The sequence below is a fragment of the Papio anubis genome, chromosome 2, assembly GCF_008728515.1.
Source record: "Papio anubis isolate 15944 chromosome 2, Panubis1.0, whole genome shotgun sequence".
Taxonomy (NCBI): Eukaryota; Metazoa; Chordata; class Mammalia; order Primates; family Cercopithecidae; genus Papio; species Papio anubis.
In genome coordinates, this window is record NC_044977.1 from 27,881,131 (window position 1) to 27,906,804 (window position 25,674).

The following is a 25,674-nucleotide window of genomic DNA, read 5'->3' on the forward strand; positions in this document are numbered from 1 at the left end:
CCAGTCTCAGGTATTTCTTTTTTTTTGGTGGGGGGGGACGGCGTCTCGCTCTGTCGCCCAGGCTGGAGTGCAGTGGCGCGATCTCTGCTCATTGCAAGCTCTGCTGCCTCCCGGGTTAACGCCATTCTCCTGCCTCAGCCTCCCTAGAAGCTGGGACTACAGGCGCCCGCCACCACGCCCGGCTAAGTTTTTGTATTTTCAGTAGAGACGGGGTTTCACCGTGTTCGCCAGGATGGTCTCCATCTCCTGACCTCGTGATCCGCCCGCCTCGGCCTCCCAAAGTGCTGGGATTACAGGCGTGAGCCACCAGGCCTGGCCTCAGGTATTTCTTTGTAGCAATGTTAGAATAGACTAGTACAGCATCCTATACACACTTGAGTGTGTGCATCTTTCTTTATTTACTTACCATTATATCCTTGAGATTGTTCTGTATTGATACATAATTTTATTTATTCTTTTTTTTTTTTTAAAGCTGAGTTATAGTCCATTGTATATATACCACAACGTATTCAACCAATCCCTTATTCAGGGCTGCTTAGTCCATTCCCAGGTGTTTTTTTTTTTTTGCTATTACAAATATCACTGCAATGAATTTTCTTGTATGATTTTTGTATCTGTAGGATAAAGTTTTCAGAAGTGCAACACTAGTTTTTAGGAAGCCATGCTATCCCACAAATGTCTCAGATGATGGTGACAGAATTCTTGATCAAATGGACCACAACATAGGCATGACACTGCCTATGTTCTTTCAGTGGTTATTGGGATTGCTAATGCCAGGTGTTTTTGGCCTGCTTTTTAAAAAATGCAGAGAGATTTTGCAGAATGAGAAATAGTGACAAGCGATGGAAGCAGTGAAATTGACACATGTATGCTCACGGTGATGCTGAATGATCAGAGCAGAATCAAATCTAAAATCCCAGTTCTTGTGTGGCCATGGCTCGGATCTCTAAGCTGGCTGTTTTAACTGTGAGGTTTAGGTTTTAATTGCCATAGTATACTAATACATATCTGTGTTTTAGATATTTTTCTAAGAACATTTGAGTACCCAGGCCTATGCATAATGGCTTCTTTGCCCATCTCCCTTTATCATGGCCTTTCATTTTCATCATAGCCTTAGGGCTTTGATCTTATTACTTTTGGTCAGACTCTGATACTGGGGACATCAGGCTGAAATGACAGCACCCCACGTGGTTTATCTCAGCGTTGTTCCTTGTGGGGGAGGGCAAAGCCGAATCAGACATGGGCGATGGTGCTAAAAGCAAACAGTCTCTGATTCCTGAACCCAGACACACAGGGCTCTGCTTCTTCTCACTGCCTATTTCCATCTGAAACGTGAAGATAATGATACATGCCCCACACCCTTTGAGGTTGTGGTGGGGAATATTAATGAGATAAGCTTCAAAATGCAGTTTGAGCCTTCAGGCCTGAGGTCCTTGATAAAAATTGGGTTATAGAATTAGTGATATAAAGGAGCACATTCAAACCATGACCATTTTTCATTAAAGACTACCTTGACAACTGCTTTAAGCCTTTAACTCCAATACAATACCTAGGAACTTTCACTACAGTGCAAATGTATTTGTAATACTCTGCTTTATCTTCTTATGTACTAACTGCCAAAGACAGTGGGTAGTTTATCCATTTAGCAGATATGTTTTAAATGTTCACCTAATTCTGATGGAGTCGTTGGTCTCAGAGAGAGCCTTGGGCTGCCAGCAGGGCAGTCTGCTTTTCTCTGGCTCCACCTCAACCATCTGAATGGCCTTGAGCACTTTAGCTGAGCCTCAGTTTCCTTTTCAGTACATCAGGGTAATCAGAACTTCTGCTCTTTGTGGATGAATGGAAAATTTCAATGAGAATGGATGTACAAGGTTGCTCAGTAGAATAAGGTCCATTAAAAATTAATATTACTATGAACGTCTACACAGGTTACTTTTCAAGTTGAAAAGAAAACTGAGATGTTGGGAAACAGGCCGGTATACTCTAGGTAAAGGCTTCCTATCAACTGAACCACAGACCAGTAACAAATCTAAATTTTCTACTGTGACATAGCAAAATCATGTAGGCCTAATATATATGCATAAAACATGTGTAAAAGATATATGTAAAATATGCACATATGGGTACAAAATATAGGGATAATAGTTCAGTAATAACAGCAACAAAAATCTTTTCAGCCAGTGCACACGGAACTGGCCTCTGTGGGGACTGGCTTTCTGTGCCCTGGAAGAGTTAGGACGTGTCAAAGGGGCCCAGTGTCAAACCCAGGGCCCTGCCGGCATGCATTGCATCCTTAGCGGTAGTCCCATGGCCTTTGGATGGTCTTGGGAGCCTAGTACAGAGTTTTATTATGAGAGCTCTAGGGACTCGATGAGAGGAAAACCACCTGTTGATCTTTTATTTTTCCCACTGAAAGCGGATGGCAACATGGAAGCTGGTGATGCTGGTAGCTATGGTGATGATTAGAGTCCAGCGGGCAATGAGAATTCTCTAGATTCCACTTAAATGCCATCTGGGCAAAGTTGATAATGCAGAAGGGTAAAGCAGGTGAGATAAGGATTCTTATAACCCAGGGTCACTATATTTAGTATTCAGAATTGCTACTGATGGTCTCATTTCAGGAAGACAGTAGGGAGTGGTGAGGACTGAGGTACAATGGAGAACAGTGGTCTGCTTGATCTGATTTTCACAGGTGGGAATGCAGGCTTTGCATTGTGGCATCTTTTGTTTCTTAGGATATCCACAATCTGGATTTTTATGTGAAAGTCTCTTTTATGAATGTTGGTGTGTGTATACACATGCCCATACCTTTACAACCACAGATCATGACATGAGGCAAGCTGGAGTGGTCTCCTCGGGGACCCTTGGGTCCTCTGGTGGTGGAGGGGAGAGGGTGGTACCAGGCCAGGAGTGGAAGATACAATTTTAGCTTAGCACTGCAGCAACATGATCCTGAGTTCCCACTTCCCTTGCTCTCCTGGAGCTCAGCCCAACCTCCAGGGTGGAAGCAGAGAGGCTTCTGGGCCAAGAGGTAAGAATGTGTCACCTTCCTAGGGACTGGCAGCTGAGAAACGCTGCTTTAGAACTGTTTTAGGTTTCCCATTTGGTGTGTCCAATATCACGGGTCCTCTTGGCCGTAGGGAGTTAACATGTGGATAATGGAATTATGCTTTAGATGCCATGTGAGTTTCTAAGATAAACTGTATGAGCTGTATTACAGGAAAGGTGGGTCCATGAAGCGGAACTAATGGTGACTCCAGTAATCATAAACACCAGCTACTTCTAATAAGGGGGAGGGTAACAGGCCAGTGATTCCCACCTTTGCACTTGTAAAATGCACTGCTGGGGTATAATAGCTAAGCAGCAGACATCTTCCACATGATTCTGGGGAACTGGCTTGCTCCAGAATTGGAAGGATAAGCAGCATTAAATGATTCATTATCTTGCTTCTTTCCACTTCCTGGAATGTCCCAAATGGTAAGCAATGGGCAGGAAAGTGTTGGCCAGGGCACAGACTACAACTATGAATTTGGAGATGGCACTTCTCCTCAGTTGATTATTTCAATTTTCTCACCCATAAAAGGGTACAGCCAAAGAGCACCTTTTCAATACACTGTGAAAGCTGATTTGAAAACCAAAGGCTTGATTCTTTTTTTTTCCCTCTCACTGTTAAGCCTGTATGTAGAAATCAATTGCACCCAGTTTAATCAGACTTGTTTCTGTTTTGATGATAAGATCAAAGGACTAATAAATGAAGGCATGTAACCCCCAGGAAGGGGAGAGTGGGCAGTGATGCTGGGGTGGTGAGAATTAATACACATTTGAACACCAAATAGGTGCAGTTACCTACATTATCCCATTGAATTCTCACAACTTCCCCACGAGGGAGGCATCATTACCTTCTTTTTCCAGAGAGGGCAGTTTTCTTTTTGAAGGTTTGTTCCAATTACAAATCAAAACTAAAAATAAATGAGATACACGGGAAATGAGGGAAGAAGAGAGAGGAAATATTGGAAACTACATTCTTCTCCATTGCCTTTAACTTCTCTGATGAATCTTCCTTAGTTTGCTTCCTCTGATCAGTCCTTAAGGGGAAGCATTTCCAAGTCTTGGTCCTTTTCTCAGCCTCTATTGCTGACCCATCTTACCCACTCTGGGATTGAAGCATAGCTTCCAGGTCGATGATTTCCATTTCTAGCTCTGATTCTACCCCAAGCGCCAGAACCATGCCAGCCTGGCCCCCTCCTGGAAGGCTGCCTGAACACATAAATGAGAGGGCTCAACTGCTCATGGCCAACCAGTGTGTGTCAGGCAAGTCCCTCTGGCCTCTCCAGAATCCCAGGAAGTTTAAGACTAAATAGCATCTGCTGAAACCAAAATGTCATGAATATGACTGAAGGGGGCGCCTCTGGATCAGCTCGCCTTTTGGAAAGCTTGTGGGCTGCTGAATGGTTTCTGAGAGCCACATAGAGTTTTCTGATGTCTCAGACTTCTTGGATCCCTTCCAAAAGTAGGGGAATCTCACTCAGTATCCTTACCTACTTGCTAGTTCCCTACCAGCTTCAGGCGCTAGAAAGACCGTATCTTTCTCTCATTCTCTAGGACCTGGCATTACTCAAAGTTTAGTATTTGATATTATACCAATACCAACTCTTCTGCCCTGATCCCTGGCTTGCTTGCCCCAGATTGAAACTCTAGGACTGCCACTTCCTCATTCCTAACTGGACGAAATCATGGCATCCTTGGACAGACTTGGTCTTTGCCCTACTGGCCTTCTCTGAAGGAATGGAAGCTTGGCCTATTGCTTCATATTTCATTATAGTGTCTGGTCCGGTTGCCCCACCATTGCTTATTATAAGATATTCCCCTACCAAATGCTCTCTGATGCTATTTGCAACTGACTCATTGAGCATATCCACATGGACATCTCCAATATGCTTCAAATTCAACAAAATTCAAATCTAGTAGGGTCTCCCTCTTGACCCCGAATCAGAAACTTTTTCTGTTTGCATTATGTAGGAAGGGTCAATGGCAGTAGGCACAGAATAGTGTAGTAGTCACCCATAGCTTCCGAAACTTCTTTGCTCTTTTTCCACTGATACTGCTCTGAAAAGTCATGACTGGAGTCCTCTCTTCCACCCTTCACCAGATCCCTCTGCCCTTTTCATATGGGAGAAATTTCTAGCTTTGCTACTGACTAGGTGACTTTGGTCAATTTTTTTTCTTCAAGCTATTGATTTAATACACATACAAAGTTCCTTGCAAAATAGTAGCTGCTCAATAAAGGGTATTTACAATGTTAAAAATTTTACATAGCCAGCTTGACTTACTATTGTCCTCATGTATCATGTACCATTACATTTCTCAGAGTGAAGGTTTTATGGCATAATGGATTCATATAAAGTCCACTATTATGTGGCCTTGGGCATGTTACTTATCTTCTCTGGATCTCAGTTTTATATCAGTAGAATGGAAATAATACCTCCCTCAACTGCAGAATAAAAGGTGATCATATAGACAGGATGCTCAGCACAGGGCCTGACACACAGAGTGATAATAATGGTCATCGATACTATCTCAGTGCCTTTGCTCATGTTAGTTCTTCCTCCTGCTGCTTCTCCTCTTTTCCATTTTGAAAAATTCTAAAAGACCTGGCTCAACATATTTTCTCAACTGTGCTCCACTGTGCATAGTTTTGTTATCATATTTTATTGTTTTATGCCTATTTGCGTTGCCCACTTTTCCTGCTTGACTCCTTAGCCTAGCATTCAAAACCCTCCACTTTATCCTTCTTTCTCCCAGTGTTCTTCTAATTCTTCCCCTCCACCACCTGATCCCTTGATGCCCTTCCAGACCTCAGGACTTTGTGTCTTTTTCTCTGCCCAGAATGGCCCTTCCCATTTTTCTTTGCTACCAGGATCTTATTCATCCTACAAGGACCAACTCTATTAATTCTTACTTTCCTCCATATTAGAATTCCTTCTTCACCCCCATTTCAATAATAGTGTGTTTATATCTCTATTATTAAACTCACCACTATAACATTTTAATTATGTACACAAACATTTCCCATTAGACTGTGAGTGTGCAGAGGGAGGGATTGTGCCTTGTTCATTTTTGTTTCCCTCAGTACCCATTACTGTGTTCAAAATATAATGGGTAGCCATCAAATGTTTGTTGTATTTGCATGACATAGATGTACTATGTTACATCTGCCTAAACCAAGAGGCCAGAAATGTGATTAAAAGTGATGCTTCTGGGTCCACAGCCCTCTCTGTAATGCTTGTAGGCCACTGAATGTTTTCCAAGTTCCAAATGAAAAGGTCTAAAATGTATCATAATCTGTCTGAAATAAAATATCTAGTCACAGCTGGGTGCAGTGGCACAAACCTATAATCCCAGTACTTTGGGAGACTGAGGCAGGCTGATTACCTGAGGTCAGGAGTTCGAGATCTGCTGGCAACGTGTTGAAAACCCATCTCTATGAAAAATACAAAAAAATTAGCCAGGTGTGGTGGTGTGCGCCTGTAATCCCAGCTACTCGGGAGGCTGAGACAGGAGAATTGCTTGAACCCAGGAGGCGGAGGTTGCAGTGAGCCAAGATCATGCCATTGCACTCCAGCCTGGGCGACAAGAGCAACACTCCGTCTCAAAATAAATAAATAAATAGTCACAAACATAAGTATAGGCTAACACTTAATGACTAATGAAGTTCAGGAAGCATAAGAGAAATTGGGTCATATGTAAGGTAAATAGGTCAGCAAAACAAAGAAAAAACTGTAAACTCTGGCTATGATATCTAGTCCCTGGGTATTATGTAGAATCCTTATTGAAATTTATGGTTGTGGAAAACTGGCCAGTTTCATTTTCAGCATGGTCGGGTCAGGGACATTTCCTCTTATCAATAGGAAGCTGCTATACAATTAAATGGATCAATGATGCAGTGAGCTGAATTAGTTTTTTTATGGTCATATAATGGGACTAGTTGTGCATTCTACATTATTTCAGTTGTACAAACATGATATTTGAATCTATCTTACAGGACGATGCTTGGGCTGCTTTAGCATATTGATTTGAGGAGCAGTAAAAGGAACTGGTGATAGGAAGGCAGTAAAGTAGTATCAATAAAATTGTGCAGGGGATGCACATTTGACACACTGAATAGCTTTATGTAGACTTAATGATTTTTGAGAATAATTTACAAATCTGCTCTAATTCAATTAGTACTATAATAATCTACCTTAAAATATGGTGGGGTATTCTGTTATGTATTTACTGCATTTGGTTCTGGTCTGTGGAACATTATGACACTTGTTATCAGTGGCATGCTGGTAAACTGGCTCTATGTTTTGTTTTGCTTTTTAAAACCCTGATTTCTAGTGTTTTCCTACTTCCATGGTATAAATACAGTACTCTCATAAGGGGCTGGTTTTAAGATACCAACAGTTTAACATCCAGCTTTCGAAGTTTCTGAATATGTGACAGTTTGCTTTTTGGAGATGGTTAAGAGTGGCCTCCAGCACACCACCGAAAGCTATTGTAAATAAGTTAGTCTGCTAACAATTTAAAATCCCAAAAGTTTAGGACTAAAAGCATTCAGAATATTCTAGACCTACCCCTACCTTTGTAGGAAAAAAAGATTAAATTGAAGAATAGTGACATCCTAAAAGTCATGCAGAAAGTTAGCTTGTGATATGAGAAATAGATATTTGGTCTTTGTTCCAAGTTTCTGCTACAAAACTCCTAAAACCCTTGTATTTTCCTGAGTGATAGGGATTAAAGGAGCATCAGTTGTTATTCATAATAAGCCTCTTTCAAGCATACTTGAGTTTAGGCTGATGAGGTAGCTCTTGGAGGATAGTGGGTTGAAGAACCATGTGATTAGACAGTAGGAACTTCTACACCACCCTCTGACCTCTGGGGAGAGGAGAGGGCCTGGAGATTGAGTTCAATCATCAAAGGCCAATAATTTAATCAGTCATCCCTATGTCATGGATCCTCCATAAAAACTAAAGGATTTCAGAGAGCTTTCAGGATGGTGAACGCATGGAGGTGCTGGGACAGTGGCATGGAAACTTCATATTCCTTCTAATACCTTCCCCCATGTCCCTCTCATCTGGCTGTTCATTTGTATCATATAAACTGTCAAACATAGGTAAAGCGTTTTCCTGAGTTCTATCAGCTGTTACAGAAAATGCTCAAACCTGAGGAGGTGGTCATGGGAATCCCCAGCTTACAGCCAGTTGTTCAGAAGTGTAGGAGCCCTTGACTTGTGATTGGCATCTAAAGTGTCTTGCGGGATTGAGCTCTTAATCAGTCGGGTCTGTGCTAACACTGGATGTTTAGTATCAGAAATGAATTGTTGGACGCTCAGTTGGTATTCAAAGAGCTGGAGAATTAGTTGTTGGTGTGAAAAAAAACCTCACACATTTGGCGTCAGAAGTGCTGTGAGTACAAAGAAAAGGTGTCTTTTTTTTTTTTTTCCTGTTTACTAGCAAATTTGGGATTGGAATCAAGGTGTCTGGATTCCCAGTGTATTCTATACACAAATCTTCACATAGGGAGGATAAAAGTCACTGGACATGAATGAAAACATGACTGTATAATCTTGACTTGAAATATGGATGGGACAAGGTGGGTGACAGGAGCTGTGGTCATGAAGTTCTCACAGGGTTGCTCCAAACTACACTGAAAACCATTTAGGAAACCATGCAATTGGTTACCCTGCTCTTTGGTTTTCTGATTTAAGTGATGGTTTTTAATATCAGTATGTCCTAAAGTCCAGTGTGTATTAAGTCATCTAGGGTATTTATTAAAAATCTGCCAAGGCAGGGCTAATGTTAAGGCAATCCACAGGCCACACTGAGAATCCCTAGTTCAGATCCTCTTTAAAGACCCCTTCTGAGCTAAGATGCTTTGTTTACACAGAGCCAGGGAAAAATTCTAGATTGGTGGCTCCCTAAAGTGGTTCTTAAGTAAGCTGCATCAAAGGCACATGAGAAACTTTTTAAAATTTCTGACCCCACCCCCCTCATTTCTACCCAAGCCGATGAAATAAAAATTGAGGGGAAGGGAGCTGAGAAATTGTATATGAGGACTTGAGCATATATGCATTTCAGTATCCTCCGGGGGTCCTGGAACCAATCTTCCAAGGACACTGAGAGGCGACTGTATATATTTGTAAAAAATAATGGGACATTTGCTGATTGCAGATTCACAGCGTAGATAGGAAATTGTGAAGAAAATGAAACAATTCTCAAATTTCCTTGATTACACAAACTTTTGTTTTTGCGTAAAACTCATGGGAAGTGCTGACCTAGATAAATTAGAGGGCAGTAGAAAAATACTTCCTTAGAATTGTCAAAAAATTGTTCTACTTGGCCAGCAAACCAATGACTATAAAATTATTAAAGTTGTGTTCAATGTACCACAGAATTTTATTGCGAGTGAAATCCTATTTCAATAAGTTGATTAGCTATTTGATTCAGGGACAGACTGACTTCCATATAGAGCACATAATCTTTAAGAACTATCATTTTTTAAACTATTATTTTGAAATAATTTCAGATTTATAGAAAAGTTTTTAAAAGTACAGTTCAGTATTTCCTGCTCCCACATTCCCAAAATGTTAGCAATTTCCCACATTTTTTCACTATCCTTCTCTCTGTATATGTATGAATATACAAACACACATACCTTTTTTTTTCCTGAACCATTTGAGAGTAAGTTGGTGACAGGGTGCCTCTTTAGAATCAAATAGATGTGTGTATTGTTAAAAGTATATTCTCCTTTGGGAGGCCGAGACGGGCGGATCACGAGGTCAGGAGATCGAGACCATCGTGGCTAACACGGTGAAACCCCGTCTCTACTAAAAAATACAAAAAACTAGCCGGGCGAGGTGGCGGGCGCCTGTAGTCCCAGCTACTCGGGAGGCTGAGGCAGGAGAATGGCGTAAACCCGGGAGGCGGAGCTTGCAGTGAGCCGAGATCCTGCCACTGCACTCCAGCCTGGGCAACAGAGCGCGACTCCGTCTCAAAAAAAAAAAATATATAAAAAAAAAAGCATATTCTCTTTTGTACAGCATAAATATCAAGAAATTAACATTAATACTATTATCCAATCCACAGGTTGTCTTCAAAATTTTCCTGTTGCACCAGTAATTTCCTTTATACCAGGGGTCCCCAACTCCTGAGGCCATGCACCAGTCCCAGTCCCAGTTCCTGGCCTGTTAGGAACTGGACCTCACAGGAGGTGAGCAGTGGGCCAGCCAGCAATGCCGCCTGAGCTCTTCCTCCTGTCAGATCAGCAGCATTAGATGATTAGATTCTCATAGGACTGGGAACCGTATTGTGAACTGCACACGCGAAGAATCCAGCTTGTGTGCTCCTTATGAGAATCTGACTAATGCCTGACGATCTAAGGTGGAACAGTTTCATCCCGGAATCATCCCCGTCCCCTTGCCCCTGGTCAGTGGAAAAACGGTCTTGCACAAAAGGGGTCCCTGGTGCCAAAAAAGTTGGGGACGACTGCTTTATTATATATGTATAATATATATGTGTGTGCATGCACATATATATGCTATATATTATATATACACATATACACAGACACATTAAAAATATTCATATGTATATATTTTTTCCTTTCCTGGCCCAGGGTCCAATCTGGAATCTCCTCTTGCATCTAGCTGTCTTATCTCTTTAGTCTCCTTTGCTCCGGAACTGTTCCTTAGTATTTGTTTTTCATGACATTTTTTGAGGAATATAGGCTATTTTGTACAAATCCCTCAGTTTGGATTCATCTGATGTTTCATGAGTAGATTCAAGTTATGCATTTTCAGCAGGAACCATGTAAGTGTGTGCTCTTCTCAGCAGGCCTTTGGTCTCTATTTGTCCCATTACTAGTGATGTTAACTATTATCACCTAAAGTGCTATCTACCAGGTTTCTATACTATAAACAACTTTTTCCTTGTAAAGTGTCTTACATAATTCAAGACTATGTAAATATCCTGTTTCTATCAAACTTTCACCTACTAATTTTAGCATCCATTGATGAGTCTTGCCCTAAACAATTACTACCATGGTAGATGCCATGTGGTTATTTTCTAAATCCAGCATTCCTTTTACATGACCAGGAAGACCTTTCTCACCTCTCCATTTATTCATTCATTCATTTATATCTGTGTGGACTCGTGGTTTCTTATTCCATGTGTTACTATTCATTACTATGACGATTGACTTTGATGTTCAAATTGTCCCAGATTGGCCGATGGTAAACCCTCAATCTGCTGTGTCCTTTAGATATTTCCCATCATTATTTGAGTACTTCCTTTCTGGCAGAGAAAGTATTTTAGACTCACCTTGTGCTTTTCCTGTTGCAACCCAGGAATCAGAAATCTAAGACCTCCTTTTTTTTTTTTTTTTAAAGAAGAGAATTTAGATATCAAGATCTGAGTGTCCACAGTTGTAGTTGGGCTGTCACTGCTACTAGGCTCCCTCAGAGGACAGAACTAGGAAATGCGTGTGTGTGTGTGTGTGTGCCTGTATTTCTACATTTTAAATATTTCTATATTTCTATTAATCTATACATACTTTAAAAAACCCATGAATTCATACTGATACTTCTAATTCTAATCCAATACCATAGGAAAAGAACTCATTGTTTTTAATCACTCTCTTGAAACTATACCAAGCATGCAGGCTTAATGTCATTAAACTCTTCATGCTATAGAATAAGAGCTAGAAGGTATCTTGGATCCACATAGTACCAGTCATCTACTCATCCATTTACTAACTTAATACATTTACTAGACACTTTCTATGTGCTGGGCACCTGGCAAGGAATATGGAAATAAAAGATTTTGTACTATCCTAAAGTAGCTCAATTCATTAGGTAGGACAGAAGAAAATAACAATATAGTATAATAAGCTCTTTATTCAAGGTATGCACAGTGTTCTATAGGAAGAGAGGAGGAGCATAGAGGCCAACCTGAGTTAACTGAAACATTTCAGAGAAGGAGGTAAAAATAGGAGGCTTATACTACTCATTGGAAGAATTTTTAGATTTTTACATGTTTGCATAAATAAAGGGTGTACTTTGCTTCTGATAGAAATGCATTTTAAGGAAAGTTCTGATTATCTAAAAGTGTTCTCTGCATTGATTGAATTCATCAAAAAAACTGCTCAGCCATGACAACAGTCATGCAAATAAATTCCCAGGACCAAAAGTTATGTTTCAGTTTTTGTACTAGACTCCTCCCAAAGACCATACAGGAAAAAAGCAACTTCAGATTTTTAAAAATGCTTATTTTCCCATGGTGGGTTTTCTGCCTTCTTTTTTTTTTTTTTCTTAACAAATTAAATACACTGGCTTATTTGTCATTGTATTGATGGTCATCCTCTTGCGTAGTTTATATACACTAACTTTCTCCTATCTAAACTTATCTTAAACTAAAGAGAGGTCTAGTAAGGAAAGGGAAAGATTCATGTATGTGAGCATGTTGCAGGATACATCTAGAAAGTAAAAGCTAAGAAAAAAATAATAATATTCAGTGGAGAAAAGTATTAGGGTAAAAAATAACTTTTTAAAATTATTTTTGTTGTCCTAAAGCATTCTTATCAAATTTTACTACCACTGCTTTTGAAAATTATTTAAAAAAAATAATGCAGGCTGTCTCCTGCTTTGTATTCCCCTGGCCAGTTTTCCCCAGTGCTGTCTGGCACTCTAATGCTGCTTTTTTCACCAATTTAGAAATCCTAGCCTAGAAAGTTGCTCAGGAAGATGCATAAGTAAAGATCATCAGTACTAGAGGCTGATCTTCATGCGACCTGTCGTCGTTCCTTCTTCTACAAAATGGTTCCCTAGTATAGCTGATACCACAGAAAAAGGTAGAAATTGAGACATGCATATGCACCTTCTCTTCATTCTAAGACCAGAATCAAACACGACTGACTTATCATCATTCATTTATCCTTTTATTTAGTGGCCTTAGATCCTAGAAGATAGATTCCCTATAAAATCATTTTAGCCATGAAATATTCATAAGAAATAAACTTCAAATGTTAATGAGGATACTGAAGTTTTTTTAACCTAAAAAAAGTGGCAATTTTAGGTAGCCATAAAGCTGAGGCAAAGGTAGTTTGGGTTCTTGGAAAGAATCCTGCCTACCCATCTTTAGTGGCCTCTGGGCACAAAGCACTTATGATCACTGCAGAGGCGGAGCAATGCAAAGGACTGTGTCACCAGTCCATGTTGTGACAGCAGCAGCATCTACAGAAAACATAGGTCATATACCTTGGCTTACACAAGGAATGCTGAGAAAAATGAGCCACCAGGTGGGAGCTTTAACATAGGAATGATTAGTAAAAGCTCCTTAGAAAGTGAGAATTTGTAATTACTTTATTAAACATTACATTCAGTGTAAAGGCTTTAACCATCATAATCACCATGATATAATATGTGAGTATGTACATGTAAAAAAAAACCTATTGAACATAAAATTATGTTTTGAAATCTATGCAACACGAAACATAGTCTGATATAAAAAACCCAACTAATCAGAAACATGAAAACCAGTACGTTTTAATAAAAGCCTGTTGCTGGTTCTGGAATAACTGTGGCATGCATATTCCTAGTCATGTTGGACTTCTCCTTCAGCTTTGATTGGAGTAGTGTGTGTTCCACAATGCCAATTCTAATGTCCATCTCTACAGTTTCTTGTTTCAGTTTTGTTAAGCTCTGTTTAATCTTCACCAAAGGAGCTGCAGAATGAAAATAACATGAAATGAAAATGTTCATTTGGAGTATCAGTGTATTACAGAATTGTATGACATTTTCCTCACTTTGTCTTAAGCCAAAAATAGGGTTAAAAACATAGCCAAAAACTTACTGACATTCACACAGTTTTGCTGTGGCATTTTAAGCACCTGAGATTTTTTAGGATGAAAAATGATGTAGTATTTGATGTACTGAGACTAAACTTTCTTCCTTTTCTAGGGGAAGAGCTGCTAAACAGGTGTTTAAGGATGTGTTCAAGATGATTTTATGAGCTAGTATATTTGTCTGTAGGAAAAGGAAATACAAAGGGGGAAAAGGGGAAGAGAGAATTATCTTTGAGATGTAGATAATGGGCCCACTTAAAACATATTGCAAAAAAAAAAAAAAAAAAAATTCCTAAACATTCCCTTTTGCAAGATCATTCGGTATATATCAATAGAACTCTAGAAAATTTTTCTAGGGCATAGAAAAGCCTTCAGCAATCACTACTGGCCCATATCAAAGTAACCTGCTCACAATGGAGGATGATTACCAGAGGATGATTAATTCTTCTCTATTTGACCCCTGCCCAGTCAGTTCTATTGGGGAGGAGGGAAAATAAATTAAGGGTTATCACATCACTGCCTTAGTGTCATTTGGGCATATACTTAGTGCCCTTTTGTACATAAAATAGAAAAAGTGAAGCTCATTTGATGAAAACAGAACACAATATTATTTTTTAAATTGGCATAACAAAGTACATATTTAAATACTTCCCACTCTTTGAATCAATAGTTTGAATTTTTAAAACCTCTAAATTATAGTAAAAAAGCCTACCCTTCTCAGCTGATTTGTAAGACAAACAGTATGCTGATTATCAGACATTTTTGCACAATGAATCTCTCTTCAAACAAGCAACAAATAATTTGTTTTATATATTAATACTATTTTGTTAAGTAGGTGTCTTGAAGAGCTATTTTTCTCTTGCTCAGTTTTTTCCCTAAAATGAGCATGTACTTACCACCATCAGTCATGCTGCTGCCCTTTTCTTCCATTTCTTGTTTTACCTTTTCTAATTCTTCCATAACCTTTCATGAAAACAAGTTTTCATAAGCATTACATTTTAATAAATTTTCAAAATTTTTGAATTATGTATTAAGAAAATGTAATTTAGATATTAGCCACACATATAGAAAAATACAGACATTAGGAATATTTTGGACATAATTCAAATAAGATAAAATATGCAGATATACAAAGCTTTTCAGTTTTTCAGAATGCTCCTAATGATAAACTTCACCAAATGGCCGCCACGTCCGTTTTCTCATGTTGCAATATACTAAACACAATCAAAGTTGTTTTAGTCACTAGACACTCAAACCTCGCAATTATCTCATCGCATATACTTTGAAATTCTCTAACAATTGGTTATTAATTAAAATAGTATAAACATCCTAAAGAGATTTTAGATTTCTAAAGGTTTTCTGGTATCTTTCTTAATATTATAGTTCTATAAGACATTATGTCACTTTTTCCTCTATAGGACACTAAAAAATGTTTATATCGGCCGGGTGCAGTGGCTCACGCCTGTAATCCCAGCACTTTGGGAGGCCGAGGCGGGCGGATCACAAGGTCAGGAAATCAAGAACATCCTGACTAACATGGTGAAACCCCGTCTCTACTAAAAATACAAAAAATTAGCCCAGCGCGGAGGCGGGCGCCTGTAGTCCCAGCTACTGGGGAGGCTGAGGCAAGAAAATGGCGGGAACCCGGGAGGCGGAGCTTGCAGTGAGCCAAGATCGCGCCACTGCACTCCAGCCTGGGTGACAGAGCGAGACTCCACCTCAAAAAAAATAAAAAAAAAAAAGTTTATATCATATGGCTATGTATAAGAATATTCTTATTGCTTTATCCAAATCATGAACTCCAAACTCCAGGAGGCATACTTTGCTGTCACACTTGTTCCTATCTGCACTCTATTTGGCGATTACACTACCATAGCCTCTATTATTAGCAAAATTCCAAACCAGCATTAATATAAGTAGAAAATGCCATCTTTAAGAAATTGAAACATTTTACATGATCTACAACTAAGCTATAATTATTGTGACTTAGTAGGCTTTATTTTTATCATACTGGTGAGTAAAACTTTCCCTGGGAATAAAGTGCTCATCCAAGTAAAGCAAATTAATTTTTTCAGGCACCTGAAACGTTACAACTGGGGATAACTATCTACTCCAAAAGAAGTAAATGGTTCCCTGGACTCCCTTCAAGTGTTAATTTACCTAACATAAGTGAATACTTTACTTCTACATACCGTTTTATTTGCTTAGAAGCACCACAGGATTAGAGTCTAAATATTTCTAATGTAATATTTTTAGGGTTTTAAAATAACTTGATTCCTCAAATAATTTCTATAAAAAAGGCTTAATTCTTTCCTGTCAAAACAGTAAAGTTTGTTCCAATTATACTAGATTGTAACCAAAGATCATCTTGGATTTTAGTCCCAAATAAACTACTGACCTTTTTCCAAGGTTTTTTCCTCCTTTGGCTCTTCATTGAAAAATGGGAATATATATCAGGTCCTGCCTCTCTTGCAAGATCATAAAAATAAATGCAACTATTTATTTTTATGCAAATATCCTAAAGGAGGAGGTTATAAGCCACTCCCAATTGTGGACAGAGAAATACACTCAGGATCACACACAAGTTATCAATAACAGTCACTAAAAATAAACCTTATATCTTGCAGACTAATGTTAAAATTTGTTATAGATTCCTTAAGTCAGTGCTTTACCTATTCATCTCCATGTTAATAATAATTATTACGTAAAAATGTTGAGGAAAATTATAAGTGTGCTAATATTGTGAGCAGGTTTTTTGTTGAATTTAATACAGAAACTTCAGGCATCTTGTGGAAACAAGAAATGTATCAATTATTGATTCAGTGATAGGAAAATTAGGGATTATCTCCTAAAGAAAATGATTTAAAGGCACAGAAAGCAACTGAAATTAGCAGTGTTAAACCATCTGTAGGTTCTCAATGGCTGGGGCCCGGCTGACAGGTGAGAAGCAGGGCAAAAGCATTGGTGTGTACCTCAGAGAGGAGTCTGGTTCTTTCCGTTACTCCTCCGTTCCCCTGTTGGTATCGCTCCTTTGCCTGAAAGGAAAAACATTTTGTTTAATGGCAAATACAAAGCAGCAGAAGATTAAATATGACTGACCTCTTTGTGTCTGCAATTTCTGCATGTCATTTTATGACAACCCCCTCCTTGTTTGTGAATACATTTGTGAAAGTGACATTTAACTGTAGCTGTTTTATGTCCCTAATAGGCACCATGTATTTAACTAAAGCACTACAAAATGATGAACTACCTTAACCTTCATAAACTGACTGTGTACTTCGCATGGGCATGGTTCACAATGAAAACTGTCCTTGGTCATTCCTAAACAGTTTAGGAGAGCGGCTCTTGGTCAATCTAATTTGCATGCTATGCAGAGAAAATCAGTTCTAAAACAAAAAATCAATCAAAGTAGAGCACGAAGCTCAGCAATTAATAAGGATTAACATTCAGTAAGACAGTACAATCAATTGGAGTATGTTAGAAACAAACAATTATACAATATTAATATTAGACAAATATATGGTGGCTTCAATCAGAGAGTTTTACATTATTTCGATAGTTAAAATATTCATAAGTAATTGTGTATATGAGGGAATACATTAAACAAATAATATTATCGAAAAGTATAGATTTCTATTTGGTCTTTGAGAATTTCTGAAAGTATAGAGGTATCTCAAATTTATTTCTACTTTTTTCTCTTTCTCAACTTTGTCTGCTAAAGACAAAAAATATGCCTTCAACTGATGTTTACAAGTGTCCTTACTAGTCTTCTTTAACATCAGAAAACAGAGGGCATAAATCCCAAAGGAAAGCTTTTAGATCCCTACTGCTGGGACAAAGAACTGGTGCTTTCAAAGTCTAGTGATTTTATTTTTTGGTTAAAATTCTAAAACTTTGAAAGAATGAAAAATTTGTCTTATTTTATTAATTAAACTGCTTGTCTCTGAATGTGTCTTGCTTTCACATTCCTTATTATGTGGTTGTAAGCCAGAATGGCAAGGACTGTCTTCTTCCTTTGACACATGTAAATGCATACTATTCTTCCTCCTATGCCAATGGTAAATTAACAACAGACTTAGAAACAAAACCAGGTGTCCTGATACTCTGTTCCTAGTTTTCAGTTTTAAGCTATGTTCCCACAACAGCATATGCCTTCATTTACTTAAATCAAATGAAGACGTGCATTTAAAGGCTTCTAGGAGAAAACAACTTCTATTACATGTAAAATGGAAGTAAGTTCACTTGGCTCTCTTGGCTTCCTAAAGTGGGCAGAAAATTGATGTTTTGCTGTTTATGAAAAGCATTTCATGATTCTCAAATGAACAGTATTGTGTCAAGTTTAGGGTTTAGGGTTGTTAACTTGAATAAATCCCTGGAAATAATTCTTAAATTACCTCACTCAGTTGGGCTTGAGCTGCACGATATTCTTGAACCAAATTCTCAAGCTGATTGTTGATGTACTTTTCTCGGCTGCCGATCTTTTCCAAAGTCCTAGTAATTTCATTATGGAGTTTGTCCAAAAATCCCTAGAAATTTCATGGAATTTGCAGACAGAAGAACTCACAAACATATTTTTTCAAAAATAGTTAAAAATGGGTTAAATCTCAATCTATTCTACAAATAATCAACTACATGTGCAAAAGAAGACACCTTGAAATTTTCAATAGCATAAAATGTCTGTGATGAGAAATATTTTAATCACACTTAGAGGAATTTTAGAATAAAAACGCACCTGGACTGGAATTAGTCAATTCATTTGTCATTATACATACTATAAAATTTATGTGACTATAATTAGCATTATATAATGTTCACAATCAAAGTAGGTAAGGGAATAACATGAGTTTCCTATAGCACAATTCAAGGGGGACTGAAATATTCCAGATGGAAATAGATCCCTAAGCCTATAGCTCTAGCCTGGGACACATAACTTCTGTCTAGCTTTGCTTCTTTGTGACATTCTCCAAAGTCCCTATTTCTGGCAGGGCAACAAGCCTGTGGAGGCTGTAAGTTCTAGACATTGCTGGCCTGGTGTTCTCTCCTCCCTTAAGATTCAGAGAGGAAAGAATGATGAAATGTTTCTAATATATGTATTATCTATATATTATACATATATATCTTATATATATACATATATAGCTCTTATTAACATGTAAGTTAGCTTTCTTTAGTTGGCTTAAATGTAAGGTCAGTTCAAATGTAATACGGTACATTCAATTAGTAAGTTTCTTAAAGGCAAAAATTGTGTCTTTTTCTTCTTTCATGTTCTCTTATAACAGGTGTTCCACAGATGAGTAAATGTACATTGATTCACCTAAAGTAATTCATATACCTTGGTCTCCTTTAGAGCAGATTCAATTCCACTTTTGTGCTGGTGCATTTGGTCAACATGGATTCTCCAATCCTACAGGCATAGAGAACACAGAAATAATGTAAAAAATACTACATTTCTTTCTTTCCCCTACTTCTTGTGAAGTTGTAACCTTTAATTACTTTGGTTCCTGCCCTATTTCAGGTGGGACAGTCCTATTTATAGCTTCCAATCAGATTATAAAGAAATATGTGTAGAGCACTTTAGGATAAAATGTTCTAAATAAATGTAAATTATTTTACATGTTCACAGAGTGATGTCTGACAATTTAAATATAAATTATTCCTGCACTGCTGGTGGTTAATATTTATGACTACCCATCAAAATGAAAAAAAAAATTCTAATTACTAGAAAAGAACTACTTGTTTAAGCAGTTACAATTCCGTTTGCCAAAAGCAATTCTGAACTCAAATATCATATATCAAAGATTAGTTTGTCCCTTGGAAATGAAAATGGGGCCCTCATCTTCATGAAGCCTTTTGAGTCTCTTTCTTAATAAAGGAAGTTTATAATAATTACTGGAGTTCATGTATTTTAAAATATCATCTATTACTATTAGACTGATCTGAATTAGTGTGCAAATTCAGATCAACATTTGATTGAAATCTACATCAACATTTTAATTTCCTACAAAATATATTTAAAATATTTCAGTTTACTACAAAGTAATAATTTTTTATTTTATTTTATTCTACTTTAAGTTCTGGGATACATGTGCTGAATGTGCAGGTTTGTTACACAGCTATACATGTGCCATGGTGGTTCGCTGCACCCATCAACCTGTCATCTAGGTTTTAAGCCCTGCATGCATTAGGTATTTGTCCTACTGCTCTCCCTCCCTGTCCCCCATCTCCCAACAGGTCTCGGTGTGTGATGTTCCCCTCCCTGTGTCCATGTGTTCTCAGTGTTCAACTCCCACTTATGAGTGAGAACATGCGGTGTTTGGTTTTCTGTTCCTGTGTTAGTTTGCTGAGAATGATGGCTCCCAGCTTCATCCATGTCCCTGCAAAGGACAGGAACTCATTCTTTTTTATGACTGCATGGTATTCCACGGTGTATATTTTCTTTATCCAGTCTATCACTGATGCAGATTTGGGTTGGTTCCAAGTCTTTGCTATTGTAAATAGTGCTGCAATAAACATATATGTGCATGTGTCTTTATAGTAAAATGACTTATAGTCCTTTGGGTATATACCCAGTAATGGGATTGCTGGGTCAAATGGTATTTCTGGTTCTAGATCCTTGAGGAATTGCCACACTGTCTTCCACAATGGTTGAACAAATTTACACTCCCACCAACAGTGTAAAAGTGTTCCTATTCTCCACATCCTCTCCAGCATGTGTTGTTTCCAGACTTTTTTGATTACCACTCTAACTGGCATGAGATGGTATCTCATTGTGGTTTTGATTTGCATTGCTCTAATGAACAGTGGTGATGAGCTTTTTTTCATGTTTTTTGGCCACATACATGTCTTCTTTAGAGAAGTGTCAGTTCATATCCTTTGCACACTTTTTGATGTTTTTTTTTCCTTGAAATTTGTCTAAGCTCCTTGTAGATTCTGGATACCAGACTTTTGTCAGATGGATAGATTGCCAAAATTTTCTCCCATTCTCTAGGCTGCCTGTTCACTCGGATGACAGTTTCTTTTGGTATGCAGAAGCTCTTCAGTTTAATTAGAGGCTATTTGTCAATTTTGGCTTTTGTTAACATTTCTTTTGGTGTTTTAGTCATGAGGTCTTTGCCCATGCCTATGTCCTGAATGGTATTGCCTAGGTTTTCTTCTTGGGTTTTTGCGGTTTTAGGTTTTACATTTAAGTCTTTAGACCATCTTGAGCTAATTTTTGTATAAGGTGTAAGGAAGGGGTACAGTTTCTGTTTTCTGTATATGGGTAGCCAGTTTTATCCCTGATCAACATCAATGTGAAAATCCTCAATAAAATACTGGCAAACCAAATCCAGCAGCACATCAAAAAGCTTATCCACCACAATCAAGTCGGTTTCAGTCCCAGGATGCAAGACTGGTTCAACATACACAAATCAACAAATGTAATCCATCATATAAATAGAACCAATGACAAAAACCACATGATTATCTCAATAGATGCAGAAAAGGCCTTTGATAAAATTCAACACTCCTTCATGCTAAAAACTCTCAATAAACTCGGTATTGATGGAACATATCTCAAAATAATAAGAGCTACTTATGACAAACCCATTGCCAATATCATACTAAATGGGCAAAAGCTAGAAGCATTCCCTTTGAAAACCGGCAAAAGACAAGGATGCCCTCTCTCCTCACTCCTATTCAACATAGTATTGGAAGTTCTAGCCCAGGCAATCAGGCAACAGAAAGAAATAAAGGGTATTCAAGTAGGAACTGAGGAAGTTAAATTGTCTCTGTTTGCAGATAACATGATTGTATATTTAGAAACCCTTATGTCTCAGTCCCAAAACTCCTTAAGCTAATAAGCAATTTCAGCAAAGCCTCAGGATACAAAATCAATGTGCAAAACTCACAAGCATTCCTATACGCCAATAATATACAAGTAGAGAGCCAAATCATGAGTGAACTTCTATTCACAATTGCTACAAATAAAATAAAATATCTAGGAATACAACTTACAAGGGATGTGGAGGACTTCTTCAAGAAGAACTAAAAACCACTACTCAAGGAAATAAGAAAGGACACAAACAAATGGAAAAACATTCCATGTTCATGGATAGGACCAATCAATATCATGAAAATGGCCATACTGCCCAAAGTAATTTATAGATTCAAAGCTATTCCCATCAAACTACCATTGACTTTCTTCCCAGATTAGAAAAAACTACTTTAAATTTCATATAAAGCCAAAACAAACAAACAAAAAATCCATACAGCCAAAAAAAATCCTAAGCAAAAACAACAAAGCTGGAGGCATCACACTATTTTGACTTCAAACTACACAAGGCTACAGTAATCAAAACAGCGTGGTACTGGTACCAAAACAGATATATAGACCAATGTAACAGAATAGAGACCTCAGAAATAACACCACACATCTACGACCATCTGATCTTCAACAAACCTGACAAAAACAAACAATGGGAAAAGGATTCCCTATTTAATACAAAGTAATAATTTTAAAAGAGAAATTGAGAAATACCCATTGTAAAAGAAAAATATAGTAAGTTAAAGTAAGTGATGCAACCAGGCGATTTCTTCATCGCACATATATGTTTGCATACCCTGATGCTCCACTTTGCTATCTACACTATTTTGTGAGTAAAAGGATATTTTGTGAATAGTCCCATTCTACTACGACTTGACTTTGAAATGGCCTAGTGACTGCAGGGTAAAAAACTACTTGGGTACTTCAAATGTAACAATTATAAAATTATAATATATTAAAGCTGCAAAGAACCTCAAAAAGCATCCAGTCTCAATCTTGTCATTTCACAGATAAGCAAACAGAGGCCTGGTGACAGCAAGGGGAACACCCAAGGCCACATAGCTATTGTTGCACCTGCACAGAAGCCAAATGTAGTCATTTCCACACAACACATACTGGCAGTTTGACATAAAGAAAAGGGGCAACTGGCTACCTGATAGTGAAGGTGCTAGAGTAGAAAACCAATCAGCACTTTCCTTTATCCTTAAACATTTTTCTGTTTCATGAGCAAAAAGTATCTCAGAATTGGAGAGCTGAAAAGAACCTTAGAGATCTATTCATCTACTTAACAATCATCTAGTGTAACGTTTTCATTTTATAGTTGAGGTGACTACTCACCACCCGTGACTATGACTACACAGAGTTGGCAACGGAACAAGGCCCCTCCAAGTCAGCTAATCAACACTGGAATAGAGAGAAGGGACAACTGGCTGGCCTCCTGCACCTGGACCAAAAATGGCTAAGCCTCAAAATGGAAACCTACTGAAGCCCAAGTTAGCATCTTTATGAAAGAAAGTGAACCTAACATGCATCATTATATTATCATTAATCTTTTTGAAAAAGAACTCATTCTGCCTGGTTCCAAAAAGAATTTCAGAGGCCTTAATAAACACCAAGCTCAAGTATTTACATTGTTTCCCTCTTCCTAACAGTCTCTGTTTCTCTTTGCCTGTTTCTCTCCTTATATATGTATTTGGAAAAATGTATACATACATACATAGACAAATATATATTTTTATATATAGCTTTATTATAATGGATATGTTAAAATAGTTTGTGTTCTGCCATTTCTACCCAGCATTATTTATAAATATATTTTTGCATGTATTGACATTTAAAACATTTTGAGAGAAGCAACCATGCCTGACTCATCTAGGTATAACTATGACAGTGTACACTGATGTAAAACTCCATGGAGGGGTTGGTATTTCTGTGAAACCTTGAAGCATGAGTAGCATTTCAACAGGCCGTAAAGATGTGGGGAGGAAGCATGTTCTTGGCTGAGGGAGTAACATGAACAAGGAAAATACATGGAGACTAAGCAGCCTAAGGCTGGCTAGCATGGAAAACACAAAGTTCTTGGGGTGGGCTCGGGAGGATGGATCACAAGAAAATAAAGCTGGAGAGGGAGGTTCAATTAGATCAAGGGCTTTTCTTACAACAACTAAAGAGTACAGATTTTATTATGTAGATAATGGGGACCTATCAGATATTTTTGGTTTCAGTTTTAAAGATAAGTGTGTGTTTTGAGAAAGTAACAGCGTAAAGGACTGATTAGAAAAGGAAGAGACTGAAGGCAGGTAGGAACCCAGTTAGGAGGCTAATAGTTCACATGACATAGATTAGCCAGGTCTGAATTAGAGCAGTGCTTGTGAGAATAGAAAGGAAGGGATGCATTCAAGGGACATTGTAGAAGCAGAAATAGCAAAACTTGGAGACTGACTAAAGGGAAGTATGCACATGGGGTGACTGAAGATGGAGTAGTAGAGAGAACGTGTCTTTAAGGTTTCCAGCCTGAGGAACTGTGGGGATATTAATACTACAGTGTGACAAGAACAGCATAGATTTTAGGGAAGTCAAAAATACTAGCAATTTGTGTTTGCACTTAAGTTTGATAAGCTACTGGGACATTCTTGTATTTATAAAGCCCATTAAAGTGTTGATGGGCCAGCATTGATTTGTAATTACCTGCGAGGCAAATCTGAATATTTGTTTTATTAAAATCTTCTACATGGACACATTCCTGATATAAAGTTAAAAAAAAGTCAAAAAGTGGCCGGGTGCGGTGGCTCAAGCCTGTAATCCTAGTACTTTGGGAGGCCAAGACGGGTGGATCACGAGGTCAGGAGATCGAGACCATCCTGGCTAACACGGTGAAACTCCGTCTCTACTAAAAAATACAAAAAAAACTAGCCAGGCGAGGTGGCAGGCGCCTGTAGTCCCACCTACTGCAGAGGCTGAGGCAGGAGAATCGCCTAAACCTGGGAGGCAGAGCTTACAGTGAGCTGAGATCCGGCCACTGCACTCCAGCCTGGGCGACAGAGCGAGACTCCGTCTCAAAAAAAAAAAAAAAAAGTCAAAAAGTATTCTTACCTTAACTTTTAGAAATTGTTCTCACAGAAATAATTGGAAATACACAAAGATTAATGTATAAGTTCTTGATAAAAGTAAAACAGCAGAAAACTAAATATCTAACAGCAGAGGACAGTTTAAACTAATTTTGTAATATTCATTCCACTACTAAAAATAATGCAGTATGATACTGTTTTTATAAATCTGGAAACCAAGTAAAACTCAGTGATACTCTGTTTGGAGATACAAACATATGCGAACACACACACAAAAAAGACACTGTACACAAACTTGAGGATAGTGATTATTGTGGGTGGGAAGAGGCAGCAGCAGAGGAGCACACAGCTAACTTCAAGTGGTAATGGTCTAGTTCTCAAGTTGGGGGTGGGTTTATTATTGGGCTTCATAATTAAAATTGCTTCTCAACTTAAGATGGGGTACAACCTGATATACCCATCATAAACTAAAAATATCCAGTCAAAACTGCATGTAATACAACTAACTTTCCGAACATCATAGCTTAGTCTAGCTTACCTTCAATGTGCTTGAAAGGCTTACATTAGCCTCAGTTGGGCAAAACCATCTAACACAAACCCTACTTTATAATAAAACAGTGAATATCTCATGTAATTTATTAAATATTGTACAGAAATTGAAAACCAGAATGGAGTTCTGGGTGCTCAAAGTATAATTTCTACTGAATGAATATCACTTTTGCACCAGAAAAATTGTTAAGTTGAACCATGGTAAGTCAGGGACTGTGTGTGTGTGTATGTGTGTGTGTATACACACACACACACACATATATATTATATACAGTAATACTAAACATCAAAATGTTAAATTCATGTTCTCAAAAAATATTTAATGAACAGCAAACATGCATGCTAACAACATACATTAAAGTGGAAAATACA

The 25,674-nt window shown here is 38.1% G+C and overlaps 1 protein-coding gene across 5 annotated transcripts in view; it reads right to left on the reverse strand.

Moving 5' to 3' along the window:
* Window positions 1-12,962: 12,962 nt before the first annotated feature.
* The window catches only part of IFT57 (intraflagellar transport 57), a 65,031-nt gene continuing 52,319 nt past the window's right edge, over window positions 12,963-25,674 (reverse strand). For 3 of the 5 annotated variants that reach the window (XM_031662982.1, XM_003893890.3, XM_031662983.1), the window contains 5 exons: window positions 19,214-19,285; window positions 18,276-18,407; window positions 16,854-16,916; window positions 14,778-14,844; window positions 12,963-13,761 (listed from right to left, as the gene is read on the reverse strand). In XM_031662982.1, the coding sequence (XP_031518842.1) occupies window positions 13,583-13,761; window positions 14,778-14,844; window positions 16,854-16,916; window positions 18,276-18,407; window positions 19,214-19,285 (513 nt within the window). In that variant the 3' untranslated portion in view covers window positions 12,963-13,582. Of the gene's footprint in view, window positions 13,762-13,889; window positions 14,063-14,777; window positions 14,845-16,853; window positions 16,917-18,275; window positions 18,408-19,213; window positions 19,286-25,674 lie in introns of all 5 variants that reach the window. The other 2 variants (XR_004182040.1, XR_004182041.1) reach the window with 2 other exon arrangements.